At 38.3% G+C, this 20,894-nt stretch overlaps 1 protein-coding gene across 1 annotated transcript in view; it reads left to right on the top strand.

The window, feature by feature from the left end:
- The window catches only part of THSD4 (thrombospondin type 1 domain containing 4), a 278,723-nt gene that overhangs the window by 20,132 nt on the left and 237,697 nt on the right, over nt 1–20,894 (top strand). Inside the window, exons 3-4 of the mRNA XM_030497701.1 lie at nt 2,267–2,336; nt 14,240–14,682. Of these exons, the coding sequence (XP_030353561.1) occupies nt 2,267–2,336; nt 14,240–14,682 (513 nt within the window). The remainder of the gene's footprint in view (nt 1–2,266; nt 2,337–14,239; nt 14,683–20,894) is intronic.

Here is a 20,894-nt window from a genome sequence, read left to right as displayed (position 1 = left end):
TGAAGCTAGAGGCTTACCTCAGGATAGCTTCAGTATTCCTGGCAAATTTCCTGTGTGTTTGAAATAGTAGGTTGATACTATTGTTTCTGAGAGATCCAAATGCAGATACAGAAGCGAATTTAAAAACTAGCTTCATTGTCCTTGAGTGTGTACATACAGAGGGAGATTACAGTGCAACCTCATCAAAGAATAGTCAGGAAAAGCTTGGCATGGTGTAATCACACACATACTAAAAGTTGCATTTTGGAACTGAAAATTTTAATCTGGTAAGTAATTTGCTTTGAAGATTACGGTTCTCACTCAGTTCAGAACTCCCAACCTTGTGCATGATTTCAGAAGAATTTAGGCATGGAAAAGTGTAGTCCTTCAGACAGATCAAAAAAGTCCTGTTTGATGAAAGCATTCATTTCTTTATGCAAAGTTTGAACTTTCTTTCACATACTCTGAGGGATTATAGGGAACAGAAGCCGTAAGGGACCAGGGAGTGGGTAGGAAGATTCTAAAAAGGAAGTTAAATATAATTTAGAGAGGATGTTGGCTAGGCCTGTCAGTCTGTGCTCTGCCTACTTCAGAAGCTTCTCATGTTTTCATCGAGAATAGTTAGGAGATCACTTGAGCACTCGAAAAAAGGATATGCAGGTCAGCTAATGTCAGACTTGATGCTGTCATCTTGCAGTTAGGAGGTCTGAGTTCTGTTTCTGCCTTTGATTTCACATGTGATTGGCAAATCAGTTTCTTCATTTATGCCTTTGGCTTCTGTCCAACATTGTGTTATTGGGCCTTGCTCTGAACTGCACATTTTGACTCTTTAACTGTGGTTTCTTTATAGTGCCCTACACTGGGTCTGATTTCAGCCACCTGTATTTTTCTTCATCATAAATGATAGCTTTGTGAAATATAATACTTCATTTAACGGTCTTTTAAAGTGTTTTAATTGTTGTTTTGTTTTGTTTTCTTAAATTGATGTGGCAGTAAGGAAGTAATGACTTTTTCTTGCCTTCGAATGGTTTATTGCTTTGAGAGGGGCATAGACTGGTGATGAAGTGATGATAGGCCGTGCACAATCAATACTTACCTAATGTTCCTTCTGCAGTATGTTAGCAAAAACAAACATAGAAATCTCAAGGAAATCATTCTGCTTAGTATAAGAATATAGGTATTGGTGGTAATGAAATGATTAGCATAAAAAAACTCCCTCTGTTTAGGAGGTCTGTCTCTGAAAATACCTGAAATAATGAGAAATACTTACAGGGTTACAGTGTAGGGAGCGAAGGAAGGAGCTGAGAGTAGGAAGCACAGCTGGATTTTGTCTGGTCCATTAGTTTTCACATGGATTTTGCGTCCAAATCCATCAGTTTTACTTCTGCATTGAAATTCAGCAAATCATTAGCAGCTTTCCCCTTTACAGAGAGTCTGAAGCATACTCTTTGTGGACTGAAAATTCAAACTCCTGGTAGAAATAAAGATACCTTGATTCTACGCTTGTACCTTTCTGTGTTTTCTGATGAAGGGCCTTGCTACAAGGGAGCAAACCAGTCTCCAGTGCGAGTTACAGCAAACAAAAGACTAAGCTAACTGAACCTAACTTGTAACAGGCTCCTAGGACTCATTACAGTGGTGAGGCTTGACAGAACAAAGTTTGTTTGGGCCTGGTTCCCATTATGACTCCTTTCAGATTGAAGATGTGGGGACTGGGGTGATGCTTGGCTGCTTATCCTGAGTCTCTGGTGAGCTGTGTCTGCTACTTTCCATCTTTGGTGCCCATTAGGTTATTCAATTTCTACAAGTGTTAGGCAGCTGGGGAAGAACCTATTTTCTGCAAAATCATGGTGATTCTTTGCATGTTTCCTGTGTGCTGGAGGTGGAGCGTTCATCTATAAAATGAGGAGCCAGAGCTAGAAGCAGGCTTAGTCCACAGTTGGATGAAATCTTACGTAGCATTTTAGAAAACTTGCAAAGCATATGTCAGTTTGACACCAAATGCTGAGGTGTTAAAATGTGAACTGCCAAGAATATTATAATTTAAACATATATGTGAAATACTATCAATGGATTCTGCTTGATGCACAGACAAATAGATGTATGTCACTGGTACTGCCTGCTGCGAAGAGAATGTCATAAGAACATCTCATACAGTTTAGTGAGTCTGCTTTGGTTAGTAATGGTACTTGAGTCTAAATAAGTTCTTGCAGTATGAAGCCCTGTAATAGGTTGTAGATATATGGGTTTTATTAGTGGTAATTATATCACCTATTTGCTTTTTCAGACTTCTCAGTTCACTAGCAGTGCTGGGATTTCAGTTTGTCATCCCACAGCCTTCAATTGAACACAGAAAGGTAAGAATTAAAAATATTCAGATTTTATATACTTAAAGGTAAATATAGAAAACATTAGAGTAAGAGGCATAAAGCAATGCAATCTAAATGAAGTTTTGGGAATAATGTGGCTTTTGCGTGTGTGTGGGCTTGGGGGTTCTTTTTTAAAAAATATAAATATATTCTTGGTTGAAAGAGGCTCATCATGGTTAATCAGCTGAGTAGTTGTATCAGGTGTTGTAAGTCACAAATAGGTCAGTGTCGGCTTACTCAAGCTTTGGAGGGTTTTCATCATGAAAGACAAAGGGGAAGAATTCATGTCAGTGAGAGCAGTGGTCAAGCACAGATTAGCACAAGCCTCCAGTTGCTTGTAGGTAGCTCTTTCTCTTATAGTGATGGAGATGTCTGAAACAGAAGTTGGACCCAAACCTCTGTTGCTAGATTTAAATTGCTAGAGGTCAGAGCTGGAAACTGCTCTCATGCTCTTGTGAATGGTTCACTCATCACAGATGTTGGCATGGTGTACCTTCCATCCTGCTTCAGCATTCTGGCTGGAATACTTAGGTGAGGTCTTTGCGTGGCTTTTCAGGAAAGTAGTGCACAGTTCGGAGAGCAACAGAGGAGCAGTGATTTTCTTCAAGATGTTTTAAAATCTTACCTCTGAGAGAAATTTGAACGAATTCAGGTTGTTCAGTCTAAAGATGAAAGACTGGTGGGGAAGGCAGATAAAATCTCCAAATACTTACGAGTGCTAAGGAGAAGGCTTTTCCTTCTGGCTGCGGTGGAGTAGATGAGAAGACATGGATTTAAACTGGGGCAAGGGAAACGTAGGTTTATTGTTAGAAAAAACTTAGGGTAAGGATATAAAGAAGAATAGATCATATTGCCTGGATAATGTTTAGAATTTCCGTGATGGAGGTCTCTGTGAATGTGTTGGACAATCATTTGTCAGGAATGATGTGTAAGTATTGCTGTTTCTACCAGAGACCTGAGGGGAGACCCTTTGAATGCTCTTGATCTCTATGTGCTGTGACTTTATATCAGTGTTGTTCTAATCTCTTAATTGGTATTCAAACACAACCAATTAATTAAGGGTATCAACCTATAAAAAAAGTCTGCTTTTTACTATAGATTTTAAAATAATAATGCAAGATGTGTATTTCTTTTTAAATGGTACTTTTTAAAAGAGTAAAAGGCAAGTTTGCAGGATTTCCTTCTTTGCAGTCTTTAGGGTAAAAAATTCTGTGGACAGTAGCTCCATAGGTACAGGCTAAAAACCTGAAGCCATCTGATAGTTATAGCTCCTGAAGGACACAGCTGTTATGTTCAACTCCTTGTGCACCCTAATTGTAAGACAAGTTAAATGAGGTCAGTAACGATGCAGTTTGAAACTGGCACAGTCCAGCCTGCAGCATTTCTCAAGCTGCCCAAGCGCTCTATTCTAAACCTGAGTACAACACAGTATTTTTCACTATTTTAGATCTCCTCTGTTTTGTTGTGCAATTGAGATGGTCAGGCTGCTGCTCTGTTCTCGGTACCCTGTCTAATTAGACATTCTTTTGTAACATCAGTGGAGAGATGCTGCAATCCAGCTTTCGAATGGCCTTAGGGGGGAAAAAAATCTACTAACTAAAATAGAGTAAGTCAGAGAAACAATTACTTTATTCTGTGAAGCTCCAGTATTATTTTTTAGAAAATCAGATTCTTTGTTTTCAGTCAAGTGAGAAATGCCATGGGTCTGGAGTGTCTTCTGTACTAGTTAAAGGGACTGAAGGCATGGCGCTAAGGGGCACAGTGACCACCTTGGAGCTGTTCTTTTTACTGAAAACAGGAGATGCAGAAGTTTCCTAGTGATGGCCTCATACAGGCTGCAAGGCTGTCTGTCATTCTTGGCTCTTACTCTACAGGAGAGGATTCTGTTCATGCCAAACTGTATTTTAGACTGGAAGTCTGTATTTATTAAAATTTTTGGAAACCTTTGGACTCACCTATCAGCTCCAGACAAGAGAGACTGTTAGCAGCTCTGAAGGCCAAGTCAGACATGTGTCTAAATGAGCGTGAGTTCTCTGCTGTGTAGCTCTGGAAGTTGTTCCTGTTCTTTTTATGCAGAAACCTGGACAAGTGTTTGCTGGCATCCCCAGACAGCATCTCCTGTGTATTTCTGCGTGCATCTCTCTGCTGTTTGGCAGAGGGCCTGTGTGAGAGGAGGTCAGTTTTGCAGGAAAAAAGGGAGAGGAGGGAAGGATTTCATGAACAATATGTCATTTTACCCATGTAGTGAATAACAGAAGAATTGTTTGGTAACTTTCATACACATTCTCAGAGGGTATAGTATGTGGAAACTGAGTAACTAGAGCTGAATTCTATCAAAACATTAGGTTATACCCCAATCTTTATTTTGTGTTTATTTTGCAGCTTAAAGTTAAACACATGTGGGCAATTGATGCTTGAACTTGCAGTGTTGGGAGAGTGTTTGGATTCTGTTGTGTACTCTGCATTATACTTATTTTTGCTCTGAAAGCTGTGGACAGGGAAGTAAAATCAGAGAACTGGACTTGGGTATTTGGCTGAATAATTCATTAAAATATTTCCAAGTAGTCTAGATCTTTTTCTTACACTAAAACTTTTGGGAAAATCAAATAAACACCAGAACAATCCCCAAAGCAATTGATGGAAATGCAGTTGTAACTGCCTCTGGACAACCACAGTACAGCTGAGATGTTGGTTTATTGGGACTTGAGAACACTTATCAGGAAATACTATTTTATGTTTATTTTAAAATCTTGCTAGATTTTAATCTTCTGTTTCTTTTTGGAGTCCGTGTTTAAAGTCATGCTAGTTTCAGAGAGGCTGACATAATGTAGATTTTTGAACAAAAATCTCTTTGTAGTTTCCTATCTCTTTTCTTGTAAGAGTTTTTATTTAGCTTCAATATATTAAAACTACTTAAAGTTCATTTTAGCTACTCCTAACTTAGTGGCATATGTTTAGGACTTTAATATGAAGAAAGGAGTTTATCTTCTCAAGCAGCAATTTTTAATTTTTAATTTTTTTTAGAAGAGAAATTTCATCAACAGAATGTGGAAGAGCAGCTCAGCACGTTGCTTTCCTCAGGCGCGCACACACAAATCCATTTCTGGTATGACAGTCTGGGGACTGCTAGCTAGAATTGAGGCAAATTACTTCCATAGCAGGGAAGTGCAGATAATGGAATTAAGACTTGGGGAGATGAGAGGAGATGGGAAAGTTTTCTTTGTTCTCATTTGCAGCTCATTCTGTTACTCTTCTAATTTCAGGAGCCCCCACTCCCCATCCCCAGACTAAATGCAATACTTGTCCCCATCTTTTGTTACTCTGGGGAAACTTGCACTTGGCTATTAAAATAAACATATTTTGAACACTAGCTGGTAAGATGATGTTTTTTGTGTTTTGTTTTCGGTTTTGTTGGGTTGGTGTGTGTTTGGGGTTTTTTTTGAAAACATTTGACTGGGCAATGTTTTCTGCTTTTAGATTTTATAATGAAAGTCTCAGAAGCTTGTCTGTCAAACAAAGGCAGAATTAACCAATACAGAGTTTCTAGTTTCAGAAATACCTGCTAGCTGGTTTTTATATAGAAGCTTTTGTGTTTATTTACTTTAAAAATGCCGTCTGCTGTCACAAGTGCACAAAACCAGAAAACAGGGAGTATCTTTATATCTTCATACATCTGAGCTTATGGTACTGCTCTGTTTGTTAATTTTATCTCTGTAAATAGCACAAGTTTGGACAGTAATCCAAATACATAGTATATTCATTAGATAGAAATAAAAATTCCTATGCAAAAAACTTCTGTGGTTTCTTGCTGAAGACAGGGGTCATGGTATTGGTCAGTAGCTTCTTGGAGGGTTGATCTAACTTACTTATTCCTCATTAAGAGTACAGAATTTCTAAATATCAAGTGTACTTCTCCATAAGGCCAAAATACTCACCGATATTAGCAAAAAAAAAAGAAAAAAAAGGAAATGTCATATGAGACCAAATAGTTGCCACTTGCATTTAAAAATCATTGAAGCTTTCTGAAACTGGTTAAACTGAAATCTTTCTTAACATTTGATCAATTGACTTTTCTTGTCCATCAGTGCTGGCCATATGAACAGCCCTCCTGCTGCTCATCATGCAGTCAAGCTCTCTGTTCTCCCTTCCTGTGCTTATTTTATTGAATAAATATTAATTAATCTTATCTGGTAAGTGTCATACAGAAGTAATGATGAACAGAAGGTTAAAATATGAAACATAACAGTCCTTCTCCCAGACAACCACTGAAGTATGTATTCCCAATTTTTCAGAAGTCATAGCTGGATGCAGTTTTAACTAATCATGTGGCTGTGCTAAGAAAGTAAGCTGTAGTTATGCCTTGGAGGGTTTTTGTTTGGTAAAGTTGGTAATGTAAATAGTAGTAAAGTTTCTCAAAATATAATTTCTGATGTAAATATTGCTTTGTTTTATCATCTTGCTTCTGTTATTAGCACTGAAGCAATGGAGTTGCTTTGAATTTATGCCTATCTTTGTTTCTCAGCTGTAGATTAGTGCTGACTTCAATGAAGGTACAGTATCTTAGCAAACTAATTTTCAATGCATGGAAGAATTGTCAGGATGTATTTTTGCAAGCATTTCACTGGGGCACTACAATATTGTTGAAGAATTTTGAGCCTGTTTGGGCTTAGTGTTGTTTCTTTATGGTGGCTTTAAATTAAAGAAGAAATAAACCGGGTATTATCTCTCGCTGTTAGATATACAAGGTCACTATGAAAAGAACTCTGCATTCAAGTGAATGTGATTATATGCTTTATGATGTGTGTGGTTGACGCCCCCTCCCACCCGTGTTGGATTTGAATATGCTTGTTGAAGGGTCATCATGGAGGTGTAAGTGAGAAGGTAGAGGGAGAGCGCACAGAGGGGGTGTTAACTTTTAAGAGTAGTCTTTCAAGTGATAAGAATTTGGTTACTAACTCTGACTATGATATAATTTTTAGGATTCATGTAGGAAACTCGGTGCATAAATGTGACCCTACACCTTCATTTATATTGTAATAATGACAGTTAATGACAATGTTCCTTCAGTTCTATTGTTCTTTGACCTTATCACACCCTATAAAAGTCACTATTCTTTTAACTGAAAAGGAAACAGCTGCCTAATACATCTGAACACACTGTAACAGAGTAAAATGTGAAGCATGAAGTCTACTATATCCTTGAAACGCTGGAGGAAATTGGAGTTAGGCAAAGTAGTTAATATCTAAACTTGGCTTTTGGCCAGGACACCAGGGCTAATGCCTAATAGTCTAATAGTGCTAAGGAGTGCCATGGGATCTCCACCACAGCTAGTCACCACCTTGGTTTTACATATCCTGAGAAGTAGAAACATGTAACAACAGAAGGCTGTGTTCTTCCTTGCAGTCCAGGTAGGGTGAAGCTCTGCCCTGAGGTTAACAGTGACTCAAATGTAGAACTTGTCAGGACTTGCTGAGCTGAAGCTCAGCTCTTGCTAACAGACCTGCTGCACATTTACTATGGTTCTGTCCTGCTGGGCTGCGTGTGCTAAACTGAATTTTACTAGAGCAGCTTAGTCACCATGAATGTATCCGTGTACAGCTGCTGTGTATGTGGTCCTGGCAACAAGTGAGTGCAGGTGTCATGCTTTTTTTGGTTTTTATTGTAATGTTCTTCTTGTTTATAAGATAACTGCTGTCCATTAGTATTGTATTTTCATACACAAGTTCCATAAAACACTATCAACTGAAATGCAGTCCATATTCCTCTTGCAGTTTTCCACTGGTCAGTATGTCTGCATGCCTTCAGCACAGTTGCTTGACTAACTGTGTAGATATACATGCAGTTGCATTCATTGAAACTTTAGTAAAAGCTTTTCTGATTAACAATATTGCTATTTTAATTACAATGATCTTTAGGAAACAGGAGAGATGATTTAGTCCACACCAAGACTTTTCCTTTAAAATTAGACTTTCAGTGCAACAGAATATTTAGAACAACAGCTGATTTTCTTGCTATCTCTGCATTGTTACTAATTCCCTGTCCTTGATGATGTGTATTAAAATGGTTAAGAAATAAAATTCTTCTTTATATGGGGAAAGGAGACAGGGTAAGGATACATTATTTTACGCAAATATGCTCTTTGAAAAATCAAGGCCAATTCTTTTGTTATTTTTAACCTGATTTATCAGGGAACTCTGAATTGTATTTTATTTTTTTAATTAAAACCCACTAACTTCCTTAAGCTCAGAGAAGGAGGAGCTTAAAGCTTGTTCTGTGTTTCTCTCAAAAAAAATGAAAGGAACTTTGTTCCAGTTGGATTCCAGAGCAGGTGAGCTTACAAGGTCACAGATAAGCTTCTCATCTTCCTTCAGAGCAGTATAGCATGCTAATTCTATCCACGGCTTTGGATCAGAGTGATGGTAAAGATGAGAAGCTTTTTGGATTCACAGATGAGCTCTTCTGTTAGGGAATGTTGCTTTCTATTTTATGACAGCTTGTCCTTTCTGCTTCTGGAGTGATGGGTGGATGACTCACTGAGGGATCTCGAGAGGTGTTATGTCAATTACTGAATAAATAAAATCCATATTTCCACCATATGTGGATCCGAAAGAAATTTTCTAAGTGTAGGAATATGATAGAGTGGCAACAGTTTTGTCACAGCTGAAGATGATTGACCTCAGAAAGTGCTAGGGTAGTACAAGCTGAGTGACTTAGGTCACAGGTGATAGTCAATGTTGGGGAAATAGTTTATTAAAATAAAGAAGCCTAATTTGTGATATAGTGAAGGCCTGATGCTTATCATCTTTATGTTACTGTAAATCAGAAACAATCCCACTGTAGATAAGTAGTGAATATATAGAACTGGTAGAAGTGAGGTCAGGAGTGACCCATCTGTTTACTTGAAAGTGCTTAATGGCCTTACAAAAGAATGAAAAGAAACCTCTTCCTTGAAACACTAGTCTCACAGAGCACAATGGAGGTGGTCTTGGTGTGAAAAAAATTAGCCAAACTTGGAGGAAGCCTCAAGCTCTCTTGGCATAAAAAGTGTTCTGAACTTTTTTCAGAGATGTTTACTTTCTAGACTATTTAAATAATGTTAAAGTTTCTTCAGATGTGGTCAGAGTTGGTTGAAGGGGCAGTTAAACTTTCCAGGCATTGTAACTCCCTTCAGCGGTTTGTGAATACAAAGGTCTTCTATTTCCAGGCTTTTTAGCCATTTAATCTTCACAGGCACAGATGTTCAGACAGAGTTTTTATACAAAGAACGGAAACCCAAATCGTTTAAGCTGGTAATATTTACACTTACCACGTACTGTAAAATTCAAATGGTTTACTACATCTCTGATTAAAGGCTTCCAAGATACACTGAAGGATTAAAATAGCTGAGCATACTAACCAGGCAGACATGTACACATTGTGTCATGATGTTTTGTTTGGCCTCTGCTCCATTTTTCTCCTAGCCTTGAGAGATCTGAGAAGTTATCTGCAAGTTTTAGGAGGTTCTTTGGTAGACTGTTTTTATCAAGCCACCAATGTTCCACGTGTTTCTTGTAAGAGGCATAAAAAGCATGGTGGTTGCAAATTAACATCTATAAAATGGACTGTAAAGACTTTCTTCTGGGAAATTGTTGTGGCTATATAGGTATGGTCTTTATTAGAAATCAACTGAGCTAATACTGGAAGAATATTCCTTTAAGATGTTTAGACTAGTGAAAGAATTAAACCAGGTCCATAGATGTGTTTTACAACACTGGTAGGGAAATAGGATTATGTTACACTTGAACAGGTTCTGAAGCTTAAACTACAATTTCCTCAGCCCATTCAAAATTTGGCATGCTCTGCTCTGAACTGCTGATGTGTAAAGGAAGAAGAGTGTCCCTGCAACTGCCCTTCTGAAAACCTACTCTCAATTCAGTTTGCCACTCACTGTTAGAAAGGTGACAGATTGGAAGATATTTAGTGCATAACAGCCATTATGGAGAAAATTTCTGATTTAAAGAATTTTTGATAGCAACTTGATAGAAATTAGTGCAGATGTAGCAATTGCAAGCACTTGCACACTGAAAGCTTGCTTCTTCTTTACATTGTTTACTATACAGTTGTACCTAGTGAGATGTATTACTTCCACTTGCAAACTTTGTCCTGCTATATAACTGAAAAGTGTATAGGAAAAAAAGGGCTACCATTATGGGGTGAAATTGAGGGGGAAAATAGATGGAATTTGTCAAGTGAAATATTTGGTTATTAATTTGCTGTAGATAGAGATCTTTTTGACAGTGCATTTATAATCATTTGAGTATTACTTAGGTTACCTAGACAAGGAATCAATCATGAACTATGGGAAAGTAGATTAAGTGGGTTAGTTGATCTCTCCCTTTTGCAGGCTATGTGATTCTATTAAACAAATTACTTTCATGACTTAGCTTGGCAAGGAAAATTCACTATGCATTTCACTTGTTTCCCAGCGCAGGCTCAAACTCTTCCCTTAAGAAAGTGTGCTCTTTAATGGCTAAGTTTTAAAGGGAGAGGAGGACGGACCTAGTGTCGGGAATCTCTGAATATGTGGTGTTTCTAAGCTGATCTGGAATACTTCAGCTGTCTCCCGTAGCTACCTGTAATTTCTTGGATGTATCCTAGGGCTGTGGTAGAATTCATTACTGGCTACAAAGTGACTTGGAAATCACTGGACAGAAGGATGGAAGTGACCTGTGAGCCAGGAAGTTCAGCTCCTCTGCCCTGGGCAAGGGTCAGTTATATCTTAGTTGTTCTGGTAGGGATTCGGGATCGGCCTCTTTGGTGCCAGGATCTCCTCAGGCAATCTGTTCCCTTGCTTTGTTTGCCTTTCCACTAAGTAGTTTTTCCTGCTAGCTAATTTGGATCACCTCTGATTAAATTTAAATCCGCTGTTACTTGTGTGTTGGCTTGAGACGTGGAGAACGATTTGCTGCAAAGAGAAAAGGAACGGTTCTTTGGTGGGGTTTTTTGTTTGGGTTTTGGTTTTTTTTTTTTTTTTTTTAATGTAAACTGTTTGGAAGACTCATGATTGCCCCCTATGTTTCCATTCTTTAAGCTAAGCAGCTTCAATTTAGTCAGTCTTTTGTAGTAGGCTACACAATATACACCGAGTAGATTGTGCCATTAATCACATCATCTTCTCAAAAGATTCATTTGTTCCCCCAGCTTTCTTAAAGTAAGAAAACAGGCTTTGATTGAAAATAAAAGTGCATAACCTGATTTGGTAATGAAAATTCCCATCTTGGAATGTTGTCATTTTATACCTAAGTAGTAGTGATGAATTTGTGTATCAGTATAAGACATACTGTTACTTTTTTATTAGTTTTATTCTTATGTTCTTACTTAACTAGCTAGATTAAACCTTCTTGTGCTATGTCTAGATTTGTTTTACTGTGGAGATTAAGTGGTATGAAGTTTCTTTACATTGCCTTCAGTCATTTAAAGTACCATTTTATTGGAAACAATTCTTGCTGCAGTGAAGTTTGGCAGTCAGAAAGTTCTTTCTGCAACAGGTCAACACTTGTCGTTATTATATCAGTTTCCACTTCTACATAATGAAATATTTGTTATGTTAGTGGTGGCTTGAGTTGCTTGTAGGCTAGCACATTTTAGTTGTTGCCTGCATGAGTGTCTTTGGCTTTAAGAAAAAAAAAAAGAAATTAAGAAATAGTTCAGACAGATGAAACCTGACTTATCTGATAACCAAGGACTATTCATTTAGTAATAGTTAAATTTTACTGCAGACCACAGTCAGGCCAGAAGAGTGTCTCTGTGTGTAGCCATTACCATTTTATGTCTGTGGCAGAAATACATTAATGTGTAGTGTAAGTGTGAACAGTGAATATTCATTGAAAAAAATCACAGACCGAAGAGTAGCTTGTTTAGTGGGTCAAACTGTAAGCCAGTGGTGTTCTGTTATTGGATTTGAAAGCCAACATAACAGCCAGAAACCAAGACGTTGTTGCATGTTATTCATGATTTTGACATTATGTGGTATTTAGGTTGTACAGGCCAATGGATTTAAAAGGTTGATGCTGAATGGGGTACCCACATATTAAAACCAGAGACGTGCTCCTGTTTTCAAATAACATGGGAGAAATGGGCAACGTAAGACACTAATGCAGATGCTTTTTATTATTCAGAGGTTATAATTAAATGTAGGTTTTTTCTGTGGTGGGTGATGAAAGTGTGAGAGCAACCTCAGAGTGGGGAAATGTTTTAGATATGTAGACCACAACTGATTACTACACAGCAGCACCACAAACCCTGCACTGGCTTGCCTTTATATACTGTAATGGTGTATTCAACCGTGTTTGCAAACCACATTCCACCAAAGCCTGCCGTGTTTATAGCTAGCTGATCAGTAATGCCAGTAATCACCACTGGCGTAGGTGGTTTTCAGTTCAGTTAGTGACTGCGCAGGTTATCTGTGACTAGAGGCAAAGTATGTAGATGTTAATCTTTTGCTGTTATACAGTAATGTTTGAGACATAATTATTAATGGAAGTTATGTGTTCAGGTTATCCTTTGAAGGCGGCAGAAGTGACATACAGTCAGACAAGGCTGTCTTTGCAAAACTCATTTTGTGGTAGCTACACACTTGAATAGGGCTGGAGAGGTGGGTCAAGCATTTGATTGTGGACAGTGCCTTTTTTGTCTTCTAATTAAATTAATCTGTGCGTATACTTGTTGGTACGAAGATTATTCAGAATATAAATCAACTATTAAAAGATGCTCATTTAAAATAATGTTTGGCATGTTAATAATTGCGAGAATTGGACATTGAAAGCCTACTTTGAAAACTTGTGGTTCGGCCAGTTGGACAAGGGAAGCAACAGAAAAACTATGCATTTAATGAAAATGCATCTGATTTATGTGCACTGAAGTGGAGCACTCTGCGTAGCATTAAAGAGTGAGAAATCCTGATATATCTAGTTCCAGGAATGGGTAAAACTTGCAACACAAGTCCTTAGGGAGATGGGGATGGGTGATTGTAACTTCTGGCTGTGTTGATATCTTGCCAACCACAAGGTCAGGATATTTAAATATTTAGCATAGCTTGAGGGGTTAACTCTCCTTAGGGTAGTAGTCCGTGCCCTTCCTAATGCTTCCTAGTTTCCTGCAAGAGGAAAACCCGCTCTCTTTCGGGTTCTTCTTTGTTTTGGTTTCCCTGTGCTGCTGAATGGTGAGTATGGGCTAAGTGGCACTGAACACCCAAGACCAACAATTTGTCTTGTCTTTTATTGGATATGATGGTGATTTCTGTGAATGTAGGGTTCGGCCGGTCATCTTCAATACCTCTTTTCTGTGAAGCATTAGTATGGGGGTGGGGGAAAAGTATTAGAGTAACTATAGCAGTATTTGTTGGTTGGTTGGAAATCAGCCTGTCCTCTTACTCTGTTGCTTTCCTAAAATGTTCCACATTAGATGGGAGTTCCTGAAATATTATTGCAACCAGCAGCTATCTCCATTGTTGAGGTATCAGAGTGGAAGAGAGCAGTCAGTGCCTGTTGACCCAAGCTCCTCACCAAAAATGACTGAACTTCCTGACTTTGCTAATATTCTAAGAGTTTGCAATCTCCGCATTTTCAAGCTTTCCATTACATAATATTTTCCATTGCTGAGAACTAAAGAAAATCTATTCCTATCCAGATAGTAAAAAAAATACTTTTGGTCTGAATGGTTGATGGCTGTAGATCTCCTCTTACACTGGCAGAATAGGCAACCATTTGATGGGGAATAAATAAGACAAGTTACTTTCTATGTTGTTCAGTTTCACTTCTGACTGCAGAGTGAATGCCATAAGAAGGATATTAGTGCTCTCCTCATATTACAGTGTGGATTCTTGTTCCTAAGTCAATCTGTTGTGTCTACAGGTTCCCCAGAGGATAGAAGAGCAAAGAGATGCATCTGAGGATAGCAGTGCAGGAATCCCAGGCATGTGGGGAAGTTGGGGCCCCTGGTCTGCCTGCTCTCGGAGCTGCAGTGGTGGTGTGATGGAGCAGACACGGCCCTGCCTCCCAGCCTATTACCGGGAAAGGGGCTACCGAAGGCCAGGGCGGCAGTATCCGGCCTCAGAGAGAACTCTTGCTCATGAGAATTCCCGCCACCACGAGGACTCGCTGACTGCTTATCCTGGCCATGTCATTTCCGCCATCCGTACATCTGTGCCACTTCACAGGAATGAAGAGCAGCTTTGGGCTGGCCTTCGGGCCTCTGCTTCTTCTGGAGGCCATAATAACAGCCATCTGAGCAGAGGAGCATTGAGAGGCAGCAGGCATTCTCAGTCCCAGAGGCAGAACACCAAGCCGGAAAAGAGGTATGTGTCTATACACCATTTTCTTCTTGCTATGAATGATGTATCTTAAGAATGACATGTCAGATTAGAATTGATATTTTTTAATACTTACCAAAGGGTATTAAAGACTAAGACTGACTTTTACAATGTTTGCCATCTTCTTCGGAAGTCTGTCCTCCCTGCTGACTACTTATATGATAATATCCAAGGACAGGTATAATTATTCTATAATTGCACTAGGCAGGTTATTTCCCTTTAAGCGATGATTTATTGAGATATTTTTCCTTTTGTGCTACACTTTCATTTGTCATTTCTATCTTTACCATAATAATAAAAATCAGAACAAGTAACAGCTTTATAATTGGATTCTTAACTTCAGTGGCCATTCTGATATTGAGTGGAAAAAAAGGTTTTACTTCCCTCCCACATCCCTAATCCCCACAACCAAGAAGGGCGAACTGTCCATTCACTTTTTTTCTAGTAAAAACTCTAGGTCTGTTTTCTATTTTTCAGAGGCTTTCTGTTTATGGGCTTTTTGTTTTCTCTGTTCCCTTTTTTGTTTTCTACCACATTTTTTAATCAAAATTTCCTGTTTGATAAAACTAGAAAATGTAGTTGTTTAATGCAGAGTATTTTTAACACCACATATGTTTGTATCAATTTCACAGTATTAGCTGTTCAGTTTTTAAGGCTGTGTGGAACTGTGCTGTTACAATTAATTACAATTAATTCTCCAGTTTCTGGAGAAAGATTTTTTTTTTCTCTTCTGTGATACCAATCTATCAGGTTTTTTTATATATGGATGAAAGGAAAATAGATATGTTTCCAGTTTGGAAACTGAGGAGAACGGACACGTAGATCCCTTGGGAGGGAGTGTTCCTGAAACACCTCTGTTCTGTCTGTCTTTTCTTAGAATGTGTATACCAGCAGTTGTCTGGTTCTTTTCTTATAAGCTGTCTTCTGAGAGATACATGGGGAGGTGTGGGTTTTTTTGGTTTAGTTAACAAAAATCTCAAATCAAACAAAAAAAACCCAACAACTCAAAATCCCAAAAATCCTTCTTCGTATCATGTGCTTCTTTAAAATTCGTAGGTGAAGCTGTCAACTGTAATTCCTTTTAAAAGAGGTCTTGCTGACCCAAACAAAAAAAAGAATGTTACCTTGAGGCAGTATTCCAGCCTGACTGGAATAAGACAGTGAGACCCTCTGTTGCTGGTGATAAAGACATTCTCAGATCCAGGAAGAAACTCCGTCTAAAAGGATATTTGAAAATAGAAATTAACCTGTTAGCCTCCTGTTTGTCTCAGTAAAGCATATATTTCCAAAAGTGGGACCAGCTGTTCAGACATTAATCTTCCTGGGTGTTGGCCATTTCCTTTAATCACTGCTTTGTCTTTCTTTCAAACCCATGCAAATGGATAGCCTAGACCTATCGAGTATAACTTCAATATGGCACTGATGCTCTTATAAAAAAATCAGAGTGCCAGAGGCAAGCTTTTGATAGCAGTGTTAACATGACTGCATCGAGACAAAAGTCTTAATATTTTCTTTTTTCTGTTTTCCTACTTGATCATTTACTATAATGCACTTCTGTTCTCAGCTGCATAGCGTAAAAGATACAGGTTGTAATACATAGCTGGGTTATTACTGGTACTGGAAGCCTGGCCTTGACCCATCGGCACAAAGTCATTCAAAGCCTGTTTGCTCCAGCACCTTGGCACCCTCATACTCCAAGGGGATCCCAGCTGGCCTGGCCTCTGCAGCAGACCTGCTGCCAGGCTGCTGGTACAGCTGGGCTTCCATCCCTGCAGGCTATTCCTTGCTGCTATGGTGGCCTCTGCAGGCAGGCCAGGAGAGTCTGGAAAAGGTTGAAACAATCACTGCAGTTCTGGCTGGAACATGAGAGGACAATGAGCAGAAAATAATATTGACTGTGTGCAGAAATGAAGCTATGTTATTTCCTAATAAATGCCTTGACATATGAAATATAAAAATGACCATAATGTCTGTTGTGCTTCCACTTTCCTGTATGATGGAGGCCTTTGCTTTTGAAAGTTCTTCTGCTTTCCTAAGCACAGTGTAAGCTTCTGTACCACAGTTGATTTTTCACCCCCCCACACACTGTCCCTTGGCAAAAGACTGTGGATTCAAGGTTGTTTTTCTAATCTATTTACATATTAAGTTATTTCCATCTTGTGTTAGGAGGGTCCCTGGTGGCTTTAAAGCCTGTTGTATTGCGTAACTTTCAGATTCTTTGGTGGTGATTGTAAAAACAGAATAAGAACAAAAAAATGTTATTTGCAAATGAAATTATTAGAATGACAAATCTAATAGTTTTCCTTAATTTACAGAATCCAGAGTACGAACCTTCTGGTCCTATCAGATATATGGAAAATGGATTTCAAAATGTAGGTTACTTTAGAAACAATTTTTACAGTGTAGAAGAGTGTTCAGTGTTCAGTAAATGGGTGATATTGGAAATTGGTGTCAGACTTAAAAAAAATCTGTGTTTTCATAACATGTGCAGTCAGTGGAAACTTTTTTGGGTATTCCTATTTCCTGTACTGGACTTCATATAAAAGCTGTAATTTTAATAGACTTCCATAAAACAATAAAAGAGAAATGGATATTTGTGACTGAGATAAGCTCACATTTGATAGCATGGTAAGGTGAAATTGGATGGCTTCCAAGACAAATAGGTTTTGACAGCAATAGCAGCCCTTCAAAGCAGGCAAATACATTGGTATCATTCAGCAACAAGTGGAAAAGTTCTCTGTCTGCTTCCAGCAGCTGACAAAGAACCATCTAGTTTATTTATATATCATGAATTTTGACATACCTCATCTGTGAAGAGGATATTCACATCATCAGCTTTTGAAAGTCAGTTCACATGTGATTGAGTTAGGTTTTAGAAACCAAGGCTGCACATGAAACTCAGGGAAAGAGATTTGGGGTACCTACAATTAGAAGCCTAATTTTTAAAGTTTAAGTGCTCCCTTTTTTATCATAGTGCTGCGAGAAGAGTTTTTGCATAACTGAAATGTGTTAGGAAATTATAGTCAGCCTTTGGAATTAGGATGGAAACACAAAGCTGATGATTATCTGGGTTGTCCATTGGCAAAGGAAGGGAGCTCTTCTTGGCTTTGAAGAGTTGGGTTCCCATTAGCACAGCCTTGTTTTTAATTTCACATAGCTAAAATGCGTGAAGCATACCATAAAATGAGAACAAACAGGATTGAGGAGATAGTGAAAAAATACTGAAGCATTTAGACATCTTAGAGGAACATATGGAAAAGTAATAAGGGCACGCAAAAGGATAGCATGCTTTAAGAGAGAAAACGTATCTTGAAAGGAAATATCATTAATGGGCTAGATTTTAGTGCTACTTAAACGTTGCATTTCCAATTCTCCGTTTTGCTGCTAGAGAAGACAAAACTGCAACTTTAGATAGATGTACTGAGTGTTGCAATGCTTGCAACTGCTACTTTCACTTTCTATACAACTGGATTTTCATGGTGCAGCAGCAAAACTTCTGTGTCCACCCCGATAACATGCGCACTTTATATGTGATTCTTAGGAGCAGAAAGAAAAAATTACCTTTATCACCAGAATAACGAAATAAGTAAAGCAAAGAGATATGTTAACAAAGAAATATATTAATAAGGAAAGAGCTTCCCTAAAGCTCTTTTTGTAGTTGGAAGAGGAATGGGAGGAAAGATTTGCACTGAGGAAATAATCCAAAAATCATCAACTTCTCACATGGCTATAGCTCCGTGACCTCTATATTCTGTTGCCAGCAGCTGACGTGAAAGTCTGCTGTACTGCTTTGTACCCTGTATAGGGTCAGTTTGCATTTCTAGGCATGTGAGCAATGGAAAGGAAGAGTGTATCGTTTAATGTCAAAACAGAATTTCCCTTCTGAAAGTATTTTGCCCCCGGCTCACAGATGCTTTGACCAGACAAATGTAGGTCACTCAGTTGGCAGGTCTACAATTAGCCTTTAAAGGGACAATTCTGTTGTTATTTGCTTAACCAGTTTAAGCATCATTACTGCATATTCTGATGTAATTTTTGTGACCTGTTCTAGTCAGGTCCAGTTTGTAGAGGTGGACAAATGTGTGATTGCTGAACCTTCAGGTTCAAGAGGTGTTACTTTTTCACGTTCTGAGGCTTTATATTTGTTGGCGTGGGTATTTGCTTAATATTTGGAATGAAACCCAGCTCGAGTACTTAGCCATCCCTCCTTTCATTATTTCTTTAATAGAATAAAAATGTGATGCGTTTTATTCCAAACCCAGTGTGGTTATAAAAGCTTATTGGGGGTTGGTGTGTGTGCAGGAAGAAGACACAGAGAGAAGGATTTAATTCTTTTCTGAGGGTAGATTTTCCAGAAAAATCCAACAGCAGCATTAGTAATCAAAAAATTCATTTTGGTAGCACTTGGGAGATTTAAAACCTTATGAGAAAGGTGTTTATTTTCCTTCTGAAAAAAAATTCCAAACAGGTTCTAATAGCAATAGAGATCATGTGAGGTATTTCCTGGCAAAATGAATAGCTAGCTGGGGTGATTGTGGCCTCAGGTTGTGGCTGTCCCACCTCTCAACTGATTATTAATCCCTCTGATATGCTCTAGGTCTCACTTATTATTACCTAATTAATAAATTTTTTTATTATTCTACTATGAGCATATTTTGAAAGGCTTTACCAAAAATAAGATCTAGCATGATACTCTAATTGCTAGCCACCCAAGAAGCTTTCTTAATTTTGCTGCTGGACATTTCAACCCTTCCTGAAGTGGATTGACTGAAGGAGGGGAGGGGAAGTGAGAATGCTGCATCAGTCAGACACGAGACAGTGCATTTTACCAATGAGTTATTGCCTGGTCAGTAATGGGTAGAAACACAACAAAACTCCCATCATAGTTGTAATGCATTGGAACAGATTTATGTGGTTACTTGAGTTGAATTTCTGCTGATTTACGTGCCAATTGCATAGTCACATTATTCAGTCAAACCTTAAAGATGAAGCTAAGGAAAAAAACTTGCAGATGCCTGGGATCAGAGGTGTTCTTCAACTCGTAGGAAAAGAGGACTGCAGTATTTGGGTTCAAATTCTGGAATCCTATCTCAGTGTTGAAAGTGACATGAATGAAGTTATATAGCAGTTGCCGGGAGATCAGCAAAAGCCAATGTAGTAAGTTATTGTACTGGGTGTATTGTGACTGTGCTAGACTGGGGTATTAGTGGTGATCTCTGAGGATGGAAAATTTCATTTAAGGTAGTCCACATGTGTATCTCTTATATTAATCCAATTAATTAAACCTGATCCCAAGAGACAATTTACATAGTGACTTTATTTATTAATTCTGCTCGCTCAGAAAAAGTAATTTTTTTTGCCCCTAATATAATATAAAAATGAGAGAAGAATTACCCCTGTGGTGTAACTCGTTTTCCTACAGAAGGTGCACTTTTTAGGTATAGTTGGCTCCTCTGTGTCTTCTAGTAGTTGAAATTTGGGGGTCAAATATGTTCACGATAGTTTTACTACTCATATGCATATATGATACATGAGAAGTAGTGAATATCCACAAATCGTGACGTGGTTAGCAAAGTTACCAGAAATGTGAACCAAACTAGTTAATTCCCATGTTTTAGTTACCTCGACTATGAAAATCAGTAAAATGAAGTGAATGCTCTGATTTAATTGCGATGACATGCGCTGATGAGGTGTGAACAATGCACTATAATACGGCAGAAGAAGTTTGTGAAGATGGGTCTGATTTTCAATGTGGCACACTCTCAGAAGGGGTTGTTTAACTCTTGTGACCAAACATTTGACAAAGATAACTGCTTGCTGCTTTAAGGCTGTTTTCTAGGTCAGCGAGCAGACAGGCATGCATTTTTGTAACATAAAACATTCTTTCGCTCATGTTCAAATGATTTTCTCCAGATTGATTTAGAGCTGGTGAAAAGTGAGTATGTGGAATGCAAAGCTTCACAGGGCTACCGTACAATACTGTGAGGCGATACATAGTGGCTTTTGATGTGAATCAACCTGACTGTTGAGAGCTCTTTTGAGTAGATGGAAATATATTCCCACAACCAGTAAATCATGAATTTTTGTTAAAAATTATTCTAGTGAAAGAATCTGCTAAAATACAGTGAAGTATAAACTTGATAGCAGTTATGACCAGGATAAGACAGTTTATTTTGTGACTTAAAAGAGAGACAAAA

The sequence above is a fragment of the Strigops habroptila genome, chromosome 9, assembly GCF_004027225.2.
Source record: "Strigops habroptila isolate Jane chromosome 9, bStrHab1.2.pri, whole genome shotgun sequence".
Lineage (NCBI taxonomy): Eukaryota > Metazoa > Chordata > Aves > Psittaciformes > Psittacidae > Strigops > Strigops habroptila.
The sequence above is the reverse complement of the archived record's forward strand: the minus strand, read 5'-3'. Positions and strand labels throughout refer to the sequence as shown.